A 21,648-nucleotide genomic window follows, 5' to 3' on the forward strand; every position below is an offset into this window, starting at 1 on the left:
TTCCGATTCACAATTATGCCTTTGTCTGCGCATTAGCAGGGGTTTCAGGGGTCGAAAGGCCGCGTTTTCGGCACCCGTCCGGCGGAGCTGACTTACCAGTCAACCATTCCGCAGTGCGCCCTCTAGCGCCCCCCGAAATGCACTAGCAAGTTGCTGAGTTGCATGGAAAAGGTAGACACATACTCTTTGTCACACATCTTTTCTGGCCATGTAGACACACTTAATTTCAAATAAATACTCATTGAAAAGTTGGATAATACACTGCAACTAACATTTAAATGCTTGACCGTGGATAGTGGACCAAACAGCAAATACAGCACCCACACCGCTAGTCACCTATGTTTTTTTGTAGTGGATAATATTATGTATCCCTGTGTGCACTTCACCGTATGCACCCCCTCCCCAAGGGTGCCTCCCTTACCAAGGGAATACAATACAACCAAACGCAATGGGAGCTGCACCACAAAAAGAGGGCAAACGTGAGTAACAGAGAGCGTCAACATTTCATAATCAGATACAACTTTTGTTTGTAATTGACAGTCTCTATACAATCCATATATTTTTCTCTTCCTTTATTTATTGTGAATTTCCAAAAACCATCAGCCAAAGCGTTTCGTCCATTAAAACATTGGACTTCTTCAGGGCTGTAAGTTAAAATGAGATACACATATATTGTAAACAGACCATTCAGTACTAACAATACACACATATAAACAAATATATGCAACTAGGTTCGATAACACCTAAATAGTGATTAACAGATAAAAAGATATACCCAAGACATCCCATTTCCACAGATGAAAGGCCATACTATATAAGGCCATCACAAACATATCAGAATAAAAGACCCACATTTAGAAAAAAACGAAACATTGTAGAATAAACATAATCAATAAATGTATGGAGGAAAAAACTATGTAAGTGTAACAGAAAAGTGAAAAACTTGATTAAAATCATGAGTTATGTAAAAGAGACCTTATAAAATGCCCCAGTGAGTCAATGGCAAAGAAAGTGACACAGGGCACGCACAAGTGTCAATAGATTCCCTCAACCAAATTCCAAGAAACGTGCATTCTCCAAATCAGTATCATATAACCATGACAATAAAAAGATCTAATGAGCAAGTCATCAAAGAATAATAGATGTACATGCTCCTACTATTGAAATTTCAAAAAATTCTGTCCAAAACCCAGACTAGCAAGAGTTCCCTATCTGGCCTAATATAAATAGAAAAGATGAAGAAGGCAAGAAGGACCTATGTGCATATAATAAATAAATCATATAGATGAGTAACGTACCAATAGAGATGTAAATCGTCTATTCAGATCTAATTTAGTGTACCCAATATCAAAGGGCACTTTTCAATAAGTGTGCCAATGTTCGGCGTCTATAAGTAAAAAGACACAAGGCTTGTGACAATGCAAATCATAGCGAAAGGTGCATGTTTTCCTACAAAATCTAGACCACGAGTTTGGGGCCTACCTGTATGAAACTAGAGTAACAATCTAAACAGTGAAGCCAATCAAAGCAATTGTCCAATATCGGCGATGGTTTGCACAATTAGAAATAGGTGTGCCAATCTCAATCTGAATGGCACCACTTAGTGGCGGTTATCCACCAAACTGTATGTACCTAAAAACAGAAAACACATGCCAAAGATCTCGGGGTGCGAAAGCGCTCTGTTCAAGGTTGCCATCTCATCTAACTTCACCCTGTCGGGACTGGTAGTTTATCGGCCCCCAGGGAGTGAAGTAACATTCAGAGCAGCGTTACCCGAGGCTGTTAGCAATCTGGCTACGGGGTGCTCCAATTTCACCATCATTGGAGACCTAAATCTGCACTTTAACAACCCCAGCAGTCCCTCAGTTGCCAGCTTCCTGGCTGACCTTGAAGCGTTACAGCTTACTCAGTTGGTGACGCAGCCCACACATTCAGGGGGTCACACCCTTGACCCGTTTTTTACCAATCTGACGGAAGTATGTGTCACCAGCTACACACCTCTGGCGTGGACTGATCATTATTTGATACAGTTCCACTGCCCTATCGTGGCTAGTCCATCTAAGCCAATGGTGTGTTCTGTCCCAAAAAGACGCTGGAACAAACTTAAGCTAGATGAGTTCTTCCATCTCTTATCAGCTGACCCGCTTGACGTCTCAGGTCCTCCGGATCAGATGTACGACAGGTTCACCGACTGGGTCTCCAGGGCCTTGGACACCCTCATCCCCTTGGTGACCCGCAGAACTGGTTTAGGTAAGGCCAGCCCTTGGTACGATGACTCTCTGCGAGCCCTGAAGGTGTCTTGCAGGCGCGCAGAGCGGGCTTGGCGCAAAGCCTACTCCAGCTCTAAGAAAGTCGTATATCAGGCTACAGTGAAGGTGTACCATCGGGCGGTGTGTAGAACCCGTGCCGCTTTTTATGCGACACAATTCAGGAACAGTTCGAACCCAGCAAAGGCTATCTTTAAGGTAATGAAAGACCTCACTGCCAAAAAGGTTGTAGCATCACATCAGAGCTCTCTGGAGCACTGTGAAAAGTTGGCAGAGTTTTTTCTAGAAAAGGTGAATGCTATTTACCGGGGCTTCCCTGTGGTCGTTCCCTCGGTGATGACATCATCTAAGCCTCCACCATCTGAGGGGCTGTGTTCTTTACCTTTGGTAAATCCTGATAGCCTAGGCACTTTGGCTTGCAAAGTGAAATCTGGGTCCCCTGAGGATCCACTTTGCCCCGAAGTGTTCAAGGACCTGGCGGTACATGACATCTCTCCGCTTTGTTCCTTGGTCAATGCGTCTTTGACTTCTGGCGTCGTTCCACTTAAGTGGAAGCGAGCCATGGTTCGACCGATCCTGAAGAAACCTAGCCTGGATGGAAGCAAGCCGGAGAGCTATCGGCCTATTTCACTCTTGCCGTGGCCGGCCAAGGTGATGGAGGCACACGTAAATGCCGCGCTCTCAGAACATCTCTGTCGAGCTGACATACTCGACGCTACGCAGAATGGGTTTAGGGCAGGTCACAGCACGGAGACGGCTCTGCTGTATATGGTGGAGCACCTCCGCTCCGTGCTTGACGCGGGACAAACGGCAGCGCTGGTGCTATTAGATCTAAGCGCTGCCTTTGACACCGTCTCGCACCCTATCCTTCTGCAGCGTTTAGAGGATGCTGGTGTTTCCGGCATAGCACTCGACTGGTTCCGGTCGTTCTTATCAAACCGGGCCTTTAGCGTGACCGTCCCACCCTTTCAGTCTAAATTCCACCCGTTGAACCTGGGCGTCCCCCAAGGCTCCTCGCTGAGTCCTACGCTGTTCAACCTGTACGTAAGGCCGCTAGCTGAGGTTGTCAAACTATGGGGTATGACCATGGTATCATATGCCGATGACACCCAGCTAGCGGTCACGATCAGCGGGGATGCGGAGGTCGACGCTCCTAGGTTTCAACAAGGACTGAGGGCGGTCGCTAGGTGGATGACGCTTAATTGTCTCCAGCTAAACGCTAGTAAGACCGAGGTGATGGTATTTGGTAGGCGACCGGAACTGTGGGGAGAGAGATGGTGGCCGGAGGAGTTGGGTTCCGCTCCCATCCCAGTCGCCGAGCTTAAAAACCTCGGGGTCTGGTTGGACCCTTCCCTTACGTTTGCATGCCACACTAAACGCACGGCTGCTTGCTGCTTCGGCATCTTGCGTGGGCTCCGTCCGGTGCTAAAGTTCTTTGATGCCCCCACCCGGCAACTCATGATCCAAGCTACCGTCATATCTAGATTGGATTATGCTAGCTCTTTGTTGGCCGGACTGAATGTAGCTGAGATAGGGCGCCTGCAGCGGATCCAGAATGCTGCTGCGAGAGCGGTGGTGGGTCTTCCTAGATTCTGTCCCACCTCCAGCACCATTCGAGCATTGCACTGGCTCCCTGTGGCGCAGCGGATTCAGTTTAAGGTCCTCTGCGTCGCCCATAAGATCTTGAAGGGGTCCCCTGCAATGATCCTCACGACACTCATGGCCAATTACATTCCGGCACGACCCTTAAGATCGTCAGATCTCGATTTGGCTGTGGTCCCGCGCTTTAAGCGAAGCAGGGCCGGTGGTCGCTCATTCCGAGTGCGGGCCGCTGCTCTGTGGAACTCCTTGCCCCCGGCAATTCGCGCCATGAGCGATGTGCTCTCTTTTCGTCGCGCCTTAAAAACATTTTTATTTCCTTAGTTTGTGTGTTCTGTGCTGTTTTATTTAGTTGTGTTGTGTAGCTGCCTTGTCTGGCGCCAAGACGCTCCTTAGCTGGAGCATTTGCGCGCCTAATAAAAACCACATAACATAACATAACATAAGACACCATACATAAATAAAACAAAATCAATAGCGTAATAGGTGTGTACATTTCTACGGACTCTCACACTCCAACTGTGGCATAAGGTGAGAATGAGAAGTACATTACAATCCTAGGCACTGTACAACTCTACAATCACAGCATGACCAGTCGAGAGCATTTACACACATGAGAACCATTGTGAATGTGTATCTGACATCATCCCTTACAATCAAACCCCTGTTTCTATCAGTGGCCTACTTTGTTAGCCACTAAATGGCATGTGTGGTCATTATTACAGAGCCTGAAACATGGACTCACACTTTAGAATGGAGTGGATGGAATCAGCCATCCAATCATGTGAAAGGCCAGTGTGACAGGTGACACGATTTACCAAAGCAGTAATGTTCTCTTGGGATACATTGGGCGCCAGTGCCGGGACCTGACTTTGGCGCACTGACCTATCAGTACGGGAAACACCAATTATATCGGTGTCAATACATCGCGGTGCCATCGCACCGCAATATTTACATCGCAGGATCATTGACATCGCAGGCGTCTACTACGCCTGCTACAACGGCGCGATGACATTCACATCGCATGCAATTACAACGCATGCCACAGGAAACGCAGCACTGCAAAATGCGATGGTAATTGCAGGTGACAGGTGCACATATCGGGTCCTATGTTTTTATTATTTTATATACAAGACATGATCGACAAGATCTGCACATAGTGCGATGGTAATTGAAGCCTGCAGATGCTGCCCCAAGGTGACAGGTGCACATATCGGGTGCTATGTTTACACAAGATTTAAACGCAGCACTGCAAAATGCTCAGCACAGCCATATACGATGGTAATTTCAGGTGACAGGTGCACATATCGGGTCCTATGTTTCTGTGCGAAGGTAATTGCAGGTGACAGGTGCACATAACTGGTCCTATGTTTTTATTATTTTATATACAAGATTTAAACGCAGCACAGCCATATGCGATGGTATCGACAAGTTCTGCACATACCATGCTGCCCCAAGGCTTTTATTGCTGCTCCACAGGCCTCGCGCACTTTACAGGCCCAAGTATTTTATTGCTGCTCCACAGGCCTCGTTCACTTTACAGGCCCAAGGATTTTATTGCTGCTCCACAAGCCTCGTGCCCTTTACAGGCCCAAGGCTTTTATTGCTGCTCCACAGGCCTCGTGCACTTTACAGGCCCAAGGCTTTTATTGCTGCTCCACAGGCCTCGTGCACTTTACAGGCCCAAGGCTTTTATTGCTGCTCCACAGGCCTCGTGCACTTTACAGGCCCAAGGATTTTATTGCTGCTCCACAGGCCTTGTGCACTTTACAGGGACAAGGATTTTATTGCTGCTCCACAGGCCTCGTGCACTTTACAGGCCCAAGGATTTTATTGCTGCTCCACAGGCCTCGTGCACTTTACAGGCCTCGCGCAAACTCCTCATCAGCAATGCGAGAGATTGTGCAATACAGACAGCACAGAGGGAAAACACTGATGTCATGTCAAACGTAAATTGTAAAGATAGACGGGCACTATTATAAAACATTGGGAAAGTAGATGGGACCCGCACTATGTTATAAAACATTGGCAATACAGACGAAAAACACTGAAGTGATGTCAGATAGACGGAACCGGCACTATGGTGTTAAAATAGACGGCACAGAAGGAAAAATGAATACAGTCACGCAATGTTAAAACAGACAGCACAGATGTAAAAAACAGACAGCGCAGAAGGAAAAATGAATACAGACAGGCAATGTTAAAACAGACAGCACAGATGGAAAAATTAATACAGTCACGCAATGTTAAAACAGACAGCACAGACGGAAAAAATGAACAGTCACGTGAATACAAAGGAAAGAATTAGCGTCGTGGGGAAAGCGGGGGGGGGTGGTTGTCTGGATGGATGGATGGATGGATGGATGGATGGATGGGTGCATGTATGGGTGGATGCATGTAACAATGCTTCTAGGTTTCCTCATCAGCAAACCTCTGCCTCCAAGTTTGTGTAAACCTACAATTACAATTGGCAGCATAGATGCTAATCGCATGCTGCTACAGAAACGGCCGACGGCTCTGCCGACTTTGGTGCTGTCAACAGAGCCGGTGGGTGAGATTTTAAAGTGGTGGGGCGCAAACTAATTAGCATACAGCATCGTAGCGAGCGAGCACAGTGAGCGAGCCCGAACCCCAAAAGGAGAGTTTGGGGGCCAAGAAAATTTTGAAAAAGAAGAAGAAAAATCGTGCATTTTCAAGCAAATTTGAGAAAGCAGGAAGGTTAATAAAGCAATTGTGAAAGTGCAGTTATTACATTAATAGATGGCATAACATAGGTAGCTGCTTATTCAGTATAACCACAGAGCTTCATACATTCCGTCCTATTATGCTCAGGTGCTGAATTCAGACTATAAGACTTTCATGGAAATCTCAGCTCTAAGAGTAGAAGAAGTTGCACAGCAGTGTAATGGTTGCCAGGTTCATTCCGCAGGAGCGTCAGGAACTTGAAGAAAAGTCCATGTGACATGTTTTATCCTTCAGGAGGGAGCTCCCTAACTAAAATCCCAGGACATGCTGCTAGATGTTTTGGCTCATAACAAATGCATTTGGAGGTAACACAAACCTTTCTTGAACATATGTAAACTGCACTCATACACCTCAACAAGATCACAGACAACCTAGGGGCTCGCATGCAAATGAATAATAAGCTCTGGCTCTCACAAGCAGTGAAGCCAACACGCCTCAAGCCTGACCTGCAGTCTTGGGAGCATTACCAGATGCTCCATGTCAACGGGGACAACCTAGTCCAGTTATGTACTATTATAGATACTGTTTTCCAGTGGGTCAGTCCAGTTGAAGTGGACCAGAGATACAGATTCTTGATTGTAGTAAATTGTTAAGTAAAAAGTCCGTGATTGCAATACAAGGTCCCATTTGTCACTAAACGTACTATTGCAATAATTCAACCTTAACAAAAAGGTGTTCCAATGCACCTCTGTCTTTACCTGCAGCAGCTATACTCTTGCAGAATCAGGGACATAAGCAAATCTGACAATGCTGCGTAAACCTGACCTGCAGCACCATCACCCAGCTTTTCAAAAACAAGGGCCTTTTGAGCAAATCTGCCAATGCATGTCAACCCTATCTTGCGGCACCGTTAGTCCTACTGTCTCAAAATTAAAGCCCTTACAAGCAGCTCTACCAAAGCACCTGAATCCTAATCTACCACAACAGGTATGTCAATGCACGCAAGACCTGAATTACAGCACCACTGCACTGCTGTCCTAGAAACAGGGAACAGATGTACCAAGCTATGTAGCCGTGACAAAGCCTAGGATTTGCTAAATAACGTTTTTTTAAATAATAATCCCATGTTCAATGAATATTGATGAGATAGAACAGGTTGTGATGCACCATGAGATGAAAATTTGAGAACCAAACTGTTAGTAGATAGATCGGTTCTCAAAATTCCCAACTTGTTGCTGGAATACTGGTCGCAAGATGAGACTAGTATTTTGCGACCAATGTTTTGCTACCAAAGTTTTGTACATCTGGCCCCCGGTTCTTTACAAGTACCTCTGTCAATGTTCCTGATTTCTGAGATGCAGCATCATCAACCTGCTATTCCTTGAACAGGGTACTTAAAAGCTGCTCTGCTGATACATAAAGAATCGCTGCTACGTCAAGAGCTCTGCCAATATGATTTAATCCAGCTCAGGTAAAGGTGAGGTTGGAGCTGCTCTTGCATGTGTTCGGTAACCTCAAGTCTGTAAATATGCAACCTTTCCTTACAAAGAATCGTCACACCATCTTACTCAAAGCACTAACTGTGCACTCGAACACCAGAATCACCTTCCCTGCACAATCCATCCTCAATTACTTTAATAACTCTTCTTCTCTTCATTCACTCCTTTTAACTGAATTTATAAACACAACAAAATGTTGATTCATGGTACATGCTGGTTTTGTAGTTCTGTGGTTCATTAAAGCAGCACTTGATGCCTAAACTGCAAAACCTAGCATGCCATCACAGGCCTAATATACGTGTCCAAACCCAAACAAAAAACCCCCTCCAACGTTTTAAAACAGCAAAAGATTACAAAACGAACATTAATAGGAAAGCAAGCACAAAACAGTCTTGTCCTTGAAGCAATTTAAAGAGGATTCCTACTCACACTCCTCTTCTCTTCTTTAGAAACTAATATTCTGAGCCACTGGCACAGAGAGAAAAAAGAAATGCACCGAAAGGAAATGGCTCTTCTTTCTGTGCATTCATAAATCTTTTTGTAAACGCATTTTATTTGTAATATTGTTTTGACAATTAAGAAAACTTGCAATGAAATACAATGCGGTAATCATACAACAAAGGTGCCATGCTTCCTAAGTTGCCCCTAAACCCCACCCCCCCATATAAACATTGATTGGTTGATAGCTTTATTTCGATATGCAGATATATCTTAAAAGAATTACATACATATTTACAACTGCAGATCATCAATTTAAAAATACATTCAAGAATTAAAACAAGTACAAAATACCGATGCTACATACAAATAAGTTAGTTTAAAAATGGATTAAATTGAAACAGACAGTCTTTTGGAGCGAATCAACCAAGCCCATCTTAAAAATTTTGAGACACCACAGACCATGGGGGGGGGGAAGTATCAGTTAATAGAATACGTAGCGCCACCAGATGCTGGCGTGTCCCTAATAGTCTAAAAAGAGGTTTGAGCCAACACCTCCTTGGTCGGGAATAATCAGGGCATTCAAAAAGGATATGTGCCACAGTCTCAAGCCTCGTAGAACAGAGGGCACAAAATGGTGATAGCTGCACAGGCATTTTCCATCTGGAAAGGAGAACTCCTATGGGAAGAGTGCCCACTCTGAACTTAAAGTAAAGAGCCCTATCAAGTGGCATGGTGATCAAGTCCAGGTAGGGTTCATAGGCCACCACGTCCTTGGTTCTTAGAAACACTGCGGTGGAGTTGCAGTGTGGGGGGTTTGCGATAAGTTGAGAGGAGACCCATTCCCAATAAAGGTTTTTCAGGGTAGCTTTGGGTGGGGCAGATTTTGTAACCCAAGAAGCCCCCAAACCCAGTTCCCCCAGGAGGTTTTTAATGTCCCTTAACCACTTAATCTTGTGCCAGCCCCCCATTCCCATCACCTCGGACAGCCCATCGGCATAAGATTTCAGTTCTGGGACTCTCCACAAGCGGGCCCATAAAAGCAGCGGCCGAAGGCGAGCCTGGTCTCTGATAGATTTACAGCCCACATCCAAGAGCACCGGAACTGTTGGGGTGCTCAAAGGGAGAGTCAACAGGTCTTTTAGAAATTTGCTCTCCGACTTAGATAGAGCTTCCAAGTTACAGAGACCCCATAGCTCCGCCCCGTATAACGCTGCAGTGACTCCTCTTGCTTTGTAGATATCAATTAGTGGTGCCACGGACTGTTTTGAGGAGGCGCGATACTCCCTTAGCAGCACACCCCCACCCTTTTGTGGCTTAAAACCATCTTGTTGATATGGGGGGACCAGCTCATAGCATCGCTCATACGTATTCCCAAGTAATCGAACTCAGAGACTTTCTCGAGAGGGAGAGAGTTCAAGACTGGAGCACGTCCTAGTTTCCGTGGTGGGTGCATGATCAAATATTTAGTCTTGTATAACATTGATTCCCATACACATTCAATGAAGATTCTGTGTGTTCTGCAAAATGTGTTTTAACTAAGCAAGGGTCCTCTTGGGCGGTCAGCGCAGTTCTCTTTGGACTACACAGTACCCTTAGCCACAAAAATATGCAGCGATTTGATGAAAAGACACGAATTGTGGTGGGCGTCTTATGCTCTTTTGTAATGCGTACGTCATTGTGGTGTAATATTATGGTCTAGCATGTTACCACTGTATTCAAACGTAGAAAGCCATTTAATATTACGACAGAGTGCATGTAGCGGGTTTCTGCAGGCGAGGAAGTAGGTTTTGCATGAGTATGAGAAGACACCAGTTGAGGAAACAGCAAACAACAAAGAAGTAGAAAAGTAGGAGCAAACGCAGTTCGATAGGAGGAAAAAGAGGACATAAAGTAATGAAAGCAATGCTTAAATTAAAATCAGCCACTTTAAATTGCTTTATGCTTTATGCTCACTTTTAGACCATTACTTTTTTGTAAACTGCCACCACAGACAGGGACTAGCCATATGCAGGCTGGGCCCTCCCCCCCAATCTGATAGTTCTGTCTGAACTGGTAGGCCGCCACTGCGAGCACTCCCACCATCACCTCTCTGGGGAACACAAACACCCCAGACATGTTTTGGCCCTGGAGCTTGGGTCCCACATGGAGAGGGAGGGAGAAGACAGCTGATTGACATAATGCTAGCCCAGAAATGAAGACTATGTGAGACGTTCAGAAAGCAATTTCGATTTCATTACTTGGAATATTTGACACTTACAGAAAAGTAATTTTGACTTTATTACCGAAGAAGGAATAGGGCATCAAAGAATGTAAAAGAGAGAAGGCTGAGCTCCTCGGAAATTGAAAGCAGGGAAGTTGAGAGGAAAAGAAAGTAGTTTAGGGAAGTATGAAGGAGATGTAGTCAAATTTAAAGTCAGAACCGGGCTTTATTGGGCAAAAGCCCACAAAGGCTGGCACCATAAATTCAATGGGTATGAGGTAAACACACCTTTAAATGTTCTAGAGTTGCAATTATTTTTTCTAAAATACGATCATTGACTGATTGGTCAACCTAAATATCACTCCTCTACATAACCCCGTTCTCCCTAATGAGAGCCCCTTTTTTTACCCATCCCTTTCCTTTATTTTCTTCTCTGACACACCTTTGCATCTTGGCCCCCTCTCTTCTTAACTTGTCTCAAACATGGATGCTCTTCTACCTTCTGGGCTTCTTTATATTCAGCTAGTTCTGCTGGCGTAACACTCAGCTAATCTGAGGGCGGGTCTGTTCTATACAGATTATTTTTAACCAAACACAAGAGCACAGATGTGACTCTAGCTTTAGTAATACTGAAGTTTATTGGAAGGTAAAGACTGAGCCATAAAGCAGGTTTATTTAAAAGAAAGCACATGTTCATTAAGTAGTGAAGATGCTTGGCCTGAGATTGGCGGGGCTGGAAGATTTTTTATGAAATAAACTTAACGTTGTAAAATAAGGAGCCTCTAATTATTTGGCTCTGGTGCTCGGTCTCCATTTGCACCTCAATTGGAGAGCTCACATAGTGCCCGGCATAATATCCTAGCACGTGATTTTTCCAACAAATCGCTGGGGTCGAGCTCACACCATGAGTAAAGGAAAGGACTGAGATAAAAGCAAAAACTGACCACCATGAGAAAAGGTGCCTGTAGTTTTGCTTTTTGCCGCGATTTAGTAGATTTGCAGCTAACAAGATTTGTCTTTTTTTGGTGAGACACAAATCCAGCTGCTGTGCAATGTTTGGCTTTGTTATTCTTTGTTTACAAAGAACAGTTGTCTGTTGTCTGTTTTCATGGGGAGTAACGTTCAGTAAGTATACATAGGAGACTCGTGATGCGCTAACAAGGGTCACACTCACACAGCATGCGGATCCTTGCACAATGCGCATTCAGTGCGGAAGCTCAGATCTGCCACTGAGCCTTCTCTTTGCGCAGAGAATTTAAGGCTCCATTCCTCAGTGGGCCCAGCTCTCAAACACGTCTTAGTGGGGGAACCGCGTGCAGCGCCAACTTACCGTAGCTGGTTTTGCCTTTTCGCACACAAAGGTGTCGTAGAACATGCAAGAGCGTTGCTTGGTTAGTAAGTTTAGGGGGTGGGGGGGGGGGGGGGAGGCTTCAGATTTTCCGACATTCACGTGACGCTGGCATAGCATGCATACTAGATTGTTAAAATACCTAAAATACCTTCCTGGTGAAATCCGACAAACATCTCATCATAATGATCATACCCGACTGAAAACACCTGTAGCCAACAATTTAGCAGCAATTATATTTACCAAGGGAGTATAACAGCCCAACCCCATCACCGCCCTCCCTCACTTTAAGCTAGGCCCCTGGCCCCGCATGACTTTCGTGCGGAGGAGACCGAACCTCTGAAGTGATTTCCTGGATAGGACAGACTCAAAGAGAGTTAAGTGCTGAAGAATAAATAGGAGTTAGCGGATAGTGGATACTAAGAAAGTACCCGAAGTAATGTCTGGACCGTTACGGCACCAGCTCGAGTGACATGACGAGTGACGGTCTGAGTCAGTGAGTGACGGACGGACAATAAGTTAACCACGAGACTTACTTACTAAGTCTAGAGACAGTAGAGTACTGTAGAGACTGAGTCATCCAAGTCCAGTGAAGAAGAGAGTCAGTGAGTGACGGTCTGCTGGCTGCTGCTGCCTGGCCCTGCGCGCACGAGGAGACAGAGAGGGAGCCCCCGTCAGCCGCGCAACTAGTAGGAAACGTCACGGCGCGCACCGGCGCACGTCCCCGAATTATGGCCAATCAGTCCACCCACCCACGTGCCGGCATCCAATAATGGATTGCCTGTATTTCGGCGCGGTGGACCAGCCAATCCTGGCGCTGCATAAGCGCCAGGATTGGCTAGGGGGTCACACAGTCTACTCGCCCTGGCGCCTTCTTAAAGGACGGGGCCCAGCCAAAGACACACCCCCCTCCCTCTCAGTCAACTTGACGAAGTTGACGGCTAATTTTAGGCTAAAGCGCATGCGCGGGCAAGTTTCCTCCTGATTTACTCATGCGCAGTCGAGTCAGACACTGTTGTTGTAACCCAGCCCCACCCCCTGCGCACTCCCTATTTGATCGGGTCTGTCCCGGTCGGAACACGGGCCGCTGTATTTTATTTAAGTGCTCTACTCTACTGTCTAGACTAGACTGACTCTCTCTGCTGCAGCCGCAAGTGCGTCCACCAGGCTTAGTGGGGCTACGCCCCTACTCCCCAATGGACGCACCGCGGCTGCTTTTAATTAATAATTTTTCTAAAACTATTAAATAAATAATTTCAATTAATTCTATCCATAACTTTTTGTAAGGCAGTTCTGTCTCTGAACAGAGTTGCGAAAGGAAATGTAATAATTATGAGAACATAAAAAAATAATGATTTTACAAACCTTTGAAAAAAGTGGTTTAAAATGAATTGCATTTCAAGTTAATAGTGTTGCATCATTTTTATTTGTTATAAAGTAAATTTACATTCATATTTAACATACAAATATTTTATTTTTTTCAAGTTTGATAAGCTTGTAAAATGTTCCCTACATTTTTTACACAGGGAGAGCTTCACCCAAGTTGAATATATATAACATTTTATTTTTTCTAAAGCCTAAATTAAAAGTAAGTAACATTTTTATTATGTATATATAATTATTCATTGTGAGGTAGACAATTAATTGTAACAAGTGTAATTATACCTCACAAAAAATGAATGTTATATCAGTGTTTAAATTAAATAACACATTTTTATTAAAAAAATTAAAAGTTTACTTTTGAGATATTTTTTGCCATTGAATTTTTAATTTTTTATTTTTAACTAGTTGCAGTTCCAGGGGATGGCCATGTGTGATATTAAACTAACTCCGGCTCTGAGCAGGAGTACATTTACGACTCTTTAGGTACATTATGGCTGTAGTGACTTTATGAGTGTGGTTCGTAAATAGAAATGGGCCTACTCCCTAGTGAGTGCCTGTCCTTCCCTAAACTCCTCCCTATACTCCTCTTTACTCCTGCCTTACCCCTCCCCTTTATTCATAAGTATTTCACATTTTACAGCCACTTCCCTCTATCACTCCCACATTTACTACTAAAACTATACTAACTTGTGCGGAAACTCTGCAGTCGAGGCAGACAACTCCACAAAGAAAAAGATAGGAGAGGCAGAACGACTGCACGTAGTTTGTGAATCGCATTTTATTGTATTGTAGTCGCCCTATAGTAGTTTATGAATAGGCCTGATTATCTGTGAGACTTTTTTGGATGTATCTGATGTGATTGTAAAGCTTGTGAAACTGTCCTCAGCAGATGAGAAGCAGGTTCCATTTGTAGCAAAAAGAACACGGAAAGAGGCAGCTAAAGTCGATCTTTGTAATACGAGGCTGTGTCCAGGGTGGGGCCAAGAATGGTTTGCATATGTTTGGCCTTGTCTTTAGTGGCACAGAGACTGGAGAATGATGTGGCGGGATGTTGCCGAGATTAACTACCAGTCCATCCATCACCGTTAGCTTTTCTCAATGATCAGCCCTCCGTGGCACAGAACAGATGTTGGTCCCATAGAGACCTACGATAAAGGGACTCCTGCTGCTGCCCCCTGGTGAGGCTCATTAATGCTGGAAACAGTTCGAGGTTACATGCATTCCTGATCCTAGCAGCGTGGCCTCAAAGTTCAGGATCAAATGGCCTTTGTGGGTCAGAGCTCTGCTTATAAACACTCAGAGAGCAAAACACACTGAATGTTTACAAAGGAATGAGTTTAATTCAAGCATTTCCATTCCTCGCTATGTGCTTTTTCAGTAGACGGTTTGTTGGACAATCAATACAGTGAAGTCTTTGTGGCTGCTTCATGTAAATGTTTTGCGATGCTGAAAGCTCCTCCTCAGGGTTCACAGTGAGCACCTTTTATTCTCCCACATTGTCTCTCTTATGTAGAAAAATTACATTTACAACTGAAGTTTTTGTCACATTCAATCAATCAATCAATCAATCAAAGCATTTATATAGCGCGCTACTCACCCGGAGGGTCTCAAGGCGCTGGGGGGGGGGGGGGGTCCGCTACTGCTCGAACAGCCAGGTCTTGAGCTGCTTCCTGAAGGCGAGGTGGTCTTGGGTCAGGCGGAGGCGGGTCGGAAGGGAGTTCCAAGTCTTGGCGGCCAGGTAGGAAAAGGACCTTCCTCCTGTGGTGGCTCTTCGGATGCGGGGGACGGCGGCGAGGGCGTGGCTGGTCAATCGAAGCTGGCGTTTGGGAGCGTAGAAGTTGAGGCGGCTGTTGAGGTATCCTGGGCCTTGGTTGTGTAGGGCTTTGTGTGCGTGGGTGAGGAGCCGGAAGGTGATTCTCTTGTTGACCGGGAGCCAGTGCAGGTCTCTCAGGTGTCCGGAGATGTGGCTGCGGCGGGGGATGTCCAGGATGAGTCGTGCTGAGGTATTCTGGATCCGCTGGAGTCTCTTCTGGAGTTTGGCGGTGGTTCCGGCGTAGAGGGAGTTGCCGTAGTCCAGACGGCTGGTGACGAGGGCCTGGGTGACCGTCTTCCTGGTCTCGGAGGGGATCCATCGGAAGATCTTGCGTAGCATGCGCAGGATGTTGAAGCACGACGAGGAGACGGCGTTGACTTGTCTGGTCATGGAGAGGGAGGAGTCCAGGATGAAGCCCAGGTTGCGTGCGTGGTCTGTTGGTTTGGGTGCGCTGCCCAGGGTGGGGGGCCACCAGGAGTCGTCCCAGGTGGAGGGTGAGGATCCTAGGATGAGGACTTCCGTCTTGTCTGAGTTCAGTTTCAGGCGGCTGTTCGTCATCCATTTTGCCACGTCTGTCATCCCTTCGTGCAGGTTGGCTCTGGCGGTGGTGGGGTCGTTGGTGAGGGAGAGGATCAGCTGGGTGTCGTCGGCGTAGGAGATGATGTTGAGGTTGTGCTGGCGTGCGATGGCTGCGAGGGGGCTCATGTAGACGTTGAAGAGTGTTGGGCTGAGCGAGGATCCTTGAGGAACGCCGCAGATGACTTCGGTGGCCTCCGATCTGAACGGGGGGAGGCGGACTCTCTGTGTCCTTCCGGCGAGGAAGGAGATGATCCACTCCAGTGCCTTCTCCTGGATTCCGACGATGCTGAAGCTCTGTACTAGGGTACGGTGGCAGACGGTGTCGAAGGCCGCGGAGAGGTCCAGGAGGATGAGGGCCGCCGTTTCTCCGTTGTCGAGCAGGGCTCGGATGTCATCGATAGCTGCGATCAGGGCGGTCTCGGTGCTGTGGTTGGCCCGGAAGCCAGACTGCGAGAGGTCGAGGGAGCCGTTCGTCTCGAGGAAGGCGGCCAGTTGCTTGTTGACAGTCTTCTCGATGTCTTTGGCCGGAAACAGGAGCAGCGAGATGGGTCGGTAGTTCTTGAGATCGGTGGGGTCGGCTGATGGTTTCTTGAGTAGAGCGCTGAGTTCGGTGTGTTTCCAGCTCTCCGGGAAGGTGGCGGTGTCAAAGGAGGTGTTGATGATGTCCCGCAGGTGGGGTGCGATGACAGTGTCGGCCTTGTTGAAGATGTGGTGAGGGCAGGGGTCTGTCGGAGATCCGGAGTGGATGGACTTCATCGTGCGGATGGTGTCTTTGGTGCTGATCGGAGTCCAGGCGCGGGGGGTGGTGGTGGGGGGCGGTGGTTCGGTCGTGGCGTGCGTCGGTTGAGTGCTGAAGCTGTTGTGGATGTCCGCGATCTTGTTGTGGAAGTAGGAGGCGAGGGAGTTGCAGAGGTCTTGCGAAGGGGTGATGTCGTTGTTTCCGGCGTTGGGGTTGGAGAGCTCTTTCCCGATGTTGAAGAGTTCCTTGCTGTTGTGTGCGTTGTTGTCCAGTCGTTCCTTGAATGCGGTTTTCTTGGTGGCGTGGATCAGTTGGTGGTGTTTTCGGGTGGCGAGCTTGAGGGCAGTCATGTTGTCCGGTGTTGGGTCTCTGCGCCAGGGTTTCTCGAGTGCTCTGCAGTTCTTCTTGGAGCTCTTGAGTTCGTCGTTAAACCATGGGGCTTTCTTGCTGCCTGGTCTGCTCGGTGGGGTCTTCAGAGGGGCGAGGTCGTCTGCGCAGTCGCTGATCCATTTCGTGAGGTTGGTGGCGGCTTGGCTGGGGTTCGTTGTGCTGGTGGGAGGCTTCTTGCTCAGGGAAGACGCAAGCTGGTAGGCTGTGATCTTGTTCCAGCTTCTGCGGGGGACCTGTTGTTGGTGATGGTGGAGCATGGTCCTTTTGAAGCTGAAGTGGACGCAGCTGTGGTCCGTCCAGTGGAGTCCCGTGGCGTGGCTGAAGGCGATGTCCTTGCTGGATGAGAAGACGGGGTCGAGTGTGTGTCCGGCGTAGTGGGTGGGGGTGGTTACCAGTTGCTTGAGTCCGAGGTTGGCGAGGTTGTCCAGCAGGGTGGTGGTGTTGCGGTCGTTGTTGTTCTCCAGGTGGAAGTTGAGGTCCCCGAGGAGGATGTAGTCAGCGGAGAGGAGTGCGTGCGGGCTGATGAAGTCGGCGATGTCTTCGCTGAATTGTGTGCGAGGTCCCGGGGGTCTGTAGATGAGAGTGCCTCTGAGGGTTGTCTTGGGGTTGATGTGGATCTGGAAGTGCAGGTGTTCGGCGGGTGCGAGGGTGTCGTCGGTGTTGGTCGTGATGCGGATGGTGTTCCTGTGGATGATGGCGATGCCTCCTCCTGTCTGGTTGACGCGGTCCCTCCGGATGATCTTGTAGCCGTCCGGAATGGCGATTGTGATGTCGGGCGCTGAGGAGGCGTTCATCCAGGTTTCTGTGAGGAAGGCGACATCTGGGGCTGTGGTGTCGAGCAGGTTCCAGAGCTCGACGGCGTGTCTGTGGACGGAGCGGGTGTTGAGCAGGATGCACTTCAGGTGGCTGCTGTTGGTGTTCGGCTTGGTGGGTGCTGGTGTGGCTTGGGTCCGGTTGCAGGTGAACTTGCAGGAGTGGCAGCTGAAGGGTCCGTGGGTGCGTCTCGGTGTGGCTCGGTAGCAACCCGGGGTCCTGCCAGTGTTGAGTGCGATGAGTTCGGTGGCGTCGTAGATTCGTCGGGTCGGCTTCCGTCGGAGGGGGCCAGGGGTCCTGGCACTGGGCGCGGTCCAGGCGCGGACGGGCGCAGACGGGCTTACCTTTGGCGCACCTTCGGCGCTCATTCGGCGCTCCCGCTGCGCACGTCCGCTGCGCACGTCCGCTGCGCGGTCGCTGAGGGGGCGTCATAAGAAGGAGCCGTGAGGGAGGGTCGGCCGGGAGGCGGGAGGCGGGAGGGCCAAAGCTGCGGGCAGAAGGCGAGCCCGAGGAAGAAGCGGAGGGCAGCGGCGTGGGGGAGGTGAGCAGAGGTCTCGGCGATCAAGGGAGCGGCCAGGCAGCAGCTGAGACCTCAGGCAGGCGAGCGAGCGGCAGAGCAGCAGGTAGGCAGGCAGGCGAGCAGCAGCAGCGAGGAGGGAGCGACCGCCTGCGAGGGCACAGGGGTCACATTGAGAGCACGGTCTTTTTTTTCTCATTGTGCGTTCTCTCTTGTTGAATGAAACTGAATCTCCAGCAGACGCTTCCCTGGCATTTAGAACAATGACAAGGTTTCTTCCAGGTAAGTTCTCCCAAATTGAGTGAGACCAGATTTCCGACTGAAACTTTTCCAGCATTCAGAGAGCTAATGAGGTTTTTCACCAGTGTGAGTTCTTTCATGTCTAGTGAGAGTCTTTTTCAGTCTGAAGCTTTTCTGGCATTCAGAGCACTGAAAGGGTTTGAGCCCAGTATGGGTCATTTCATGTGCAGTAAGGCTGGATTTCTGACTGAAGCTTTTGCAGCATTCAGAGCACTGATAAGGTTTTTGCCCAGTGTGAGTTATCTCATGCTGAGTGAGAGTCTGTTTCAGTCTGAAGCTTTTCTGGCATTCAGAGCACTGAAAGGGTTTGAGCCCAGTATGGATTCTCTCATGTAGAGTTAAACCAGATTTGTAATTGAAAACTTTTTGGCATTCAGAACACTGATACGGTTTCTGCCCAGTGTGGGTTCTTTCATGCACAGTAAGGTTGGATCTCTGACTGAAGCTTTTGCAGCATTCAGAGCACTGATAAGGTTTGTGCCCAGTGTGAGTTACCTCATGTTGTGAGAGAGTAAATTTCCGACTGAAGCTTTTGCAGCATTCAGAGCACTGATAAGGTTTTTGCCCAGTGTGAGTTACCTCATGTTGTGAGAGAGTAGATTTCCGACTGAAGCTTTTGCAGCATTCAGAGCACTGATAAGGTTTTTGCCCAGTGTGAGTGCTCTCATGGTGAGTGAAAGTTTTTTTCCGACTGAAGCTTTTCTGGCATTCAGAGCACTGATACGGTTTATACCCAGTGTGAGTTCTTTCATGTACAGTAAGGTTGGATTTCTGACTGAAGCTTCTCCAGCATTCAGAGCACTGATAAGGTTTTTGTCCAGTGTGAGTTCTCTCGTGTTCAATTAAACTGGATCTGTGACTGAATCCTTTCTGGCACTCAGAGCACTGGTAAGGTTTTTGCCCAGTGTGAGTTCTCTCATGTTCAATTAAACTGGATCTCTCACTGAATCCTTTCCAGCATTCAGAGCACTGATAAGGTTTTTGCCCAGTATGGGTTCTCTCATGTTCAATTAAACTGGATCTCTTACTGAATCCTTTCCGGCATTCAGAGCACTGAAACAGTTTATGCTCAGTGTGAGTGCTCTCATGGTGTGTGAGAGTTATTTTCCGATTGAAGCTTTTCTGGCATTCAGAGCACTGATACGGTTTGTGCCCTGTGTGAGTGCTCTCACGGTAAGTGAGAGTTATTTTCTGATTGAAGCTTTTATGGCATTCAGAGCACTGATACGGTGTATGCCCAATGTGGGTTCTCTGATGTACAGTTAAACTGGATTTGTGATAGAAACCTTTATGGCATTCAGGACACTGATACGGTTTATACCCAGTGTGGGTCCTTTCATGTACAGTAAGGCTGCGTTTCTGACTGAAGCTTTTATAGCGTTCAGGGAACTGATAAGGTTTTTGTCCAGTGTGGGTTCTTTCATGTACCGTAAGGTTGGATTTGTGATTGAAGTGTTTCTGGCATTCAGGACACTGATAAGGTCTTCTTCCAGTGCTAGTTTTCTCATGTTTAGTGAGGTGGGATTGATAACTAAAGCTGTTCCCACAGTCATTGCTCCTATTCGAGTTGTTTGTATCTCCAAGTTGGGTTTGTTCCTGGATACATGTCATCTTAAGACTGAATCTGATTCCAGAGTCTGTTCTTGTTTATGTTACACTCAGCATTAACTTCTAAACCACACTGCAGATGCTCTTCTTAACATATGTATTTAACTAATGATAGTTTTTACCTGGAGATCATTTTCCTACCTTTAAAGGCACCGATCTAACTTGTCTCATAAACTTTCACTGAGGAGCCCCTTGTATTGATTAAGATGCCCCTCAAGGATTAATTTTCTCCAAGTTATGCCGGGTGAATTCTCTCAAGTTTAATTAGTCTCATTTAGTGATTCTAGTTTATCACATTTGATTTAGGAGTTTTAAAAGCACTGATTAGGTCTTTGGGGTTTAGTGTTTGCCTGTTAGGTATGTGTGTTCATACAAGTAACGACAGATGATAATGACACAGAATTATATTTCAAAACATAAGAAAAAACAAGAAAACAAAAAAAAAACACAATTAAGACAGAGTTGAAGAAGAATATTATCATCCTTAAATTCTTACCCAACCTTCATTAATGTTCTTTTTCTTTCCATTTTATTAAAGGAGCCCAGATACATTGTCCCAATAATTTCGATTTCCTACCCTTTCTATCATAAATAGCACTCTCTATTGTATATATAGAAAGTAGGTGAGCCAGCCATTGCTGAAATGTGGGGGTAGGGGATCTAGCCAGGCAGAAGCAATGTTAATCCTTAAAACAGCCATAGCAACAAATAGGAACCGATATGTGTTCTCCACTTGGGTCACACTGCTAACTCCTAATAGAATTAATTCATGGGTTAATTTAATTTTCAACCCAAGTGACCGATCTAAATATTCCTCAATTTGTTTCAGTAGCTCTTGCAAATGGGGACAAGATGCAAACATATGGACCAGATCCGCATCCACCCCCCCACACCTTGGGCAGGTTGTCCCTGATGACCCGCCCCACTGAGCAATTCTGGCCGGTGTGTAATACAGCGAAAACACAGTTCTGTAATGCTGTGCCTAAAGTCCAGCAGAGCATAGAATCGCCTGACCTAGCTTTAGAGACCTCGGAAGTACACCTGGAGTGGTTCCCACTCGCTCAGCCTACTTAGCCTCCTGTTTAATTAAATCATCTTGCTTTAGCCTTATTAATTCTGCATATATCAAATGAATACTCCCCTTCTTCCTTCCTGGCATAATATCAATGATAACATTGCTTTCAAACCTACAATCCCCCCGTTTTTTACCAAAAAAACTACGAATCTATAGATACTTAAAAAATTACAATTCTCCAATGAAAACTCCAACTGTATGTCGCTAAATTGGCGAAAACCATCCATTCCAAATAAACCCCACTATTCACTTTCCAAAGCAAAATACATTTTATAATAGAAAGTAAAGACTTCGTACAGGCTGCGTCATTTTGCATGAGTTTTGTACGGGTGCAATTCTTAGATAAATTTACCCCTTAGTTTCAGAAATTTGAATTTGTACTTGGTCTTCAA

At 46.8% G+C, this 21,648-nt stretch overlaps 1 protein-coding gene across 1 annotated transcript in view; it reads right to left on the minus strand.

The window, feature by feature from the left end:
• Positions 1–18,486: 18,486 nt before the first annotated feature.
• LOC144805761 (uncharacterized) overlaps positions 18,487–21,648 on the minus strand; it is a 53,865-nt gene continuing 50,703 nt past the window's right edge. Inside the window, exons 3-4 of the mRNA XM_078672250.1 lie at positions 19,860–20,169; positions 18,487–19,607 (exon numbers count right to left, since the gene is read on the minus strand). Of these exons, the coding sequence (XP_078528376.1) occupies positions 18,619–19,607; positions 19,860–20,169 (1,299 nt within the window). The 3' untranslated portion in view covers positions 18,487–18,618. The remainder of the gene's footprint in view (positions 19,608–19,859; positions 20,170–21,648) is intronic.

The sequence above is a fragment of the Lissotriton helveticus genome (assembly GCF_964261635.1).
Source record: "Lissotriton helveticus chromosome 1_1 unlocalized genomic scaffold, aLisHel1.1 SUPER_1_unloc_23, whole genome shotgun sequence".
Lineage (NCBI taxonomy): Eukaryota > Metazoa > Chordata > Amphibia > Caudata > Salamandridae > Lissotriton > Lissotriton helveticus.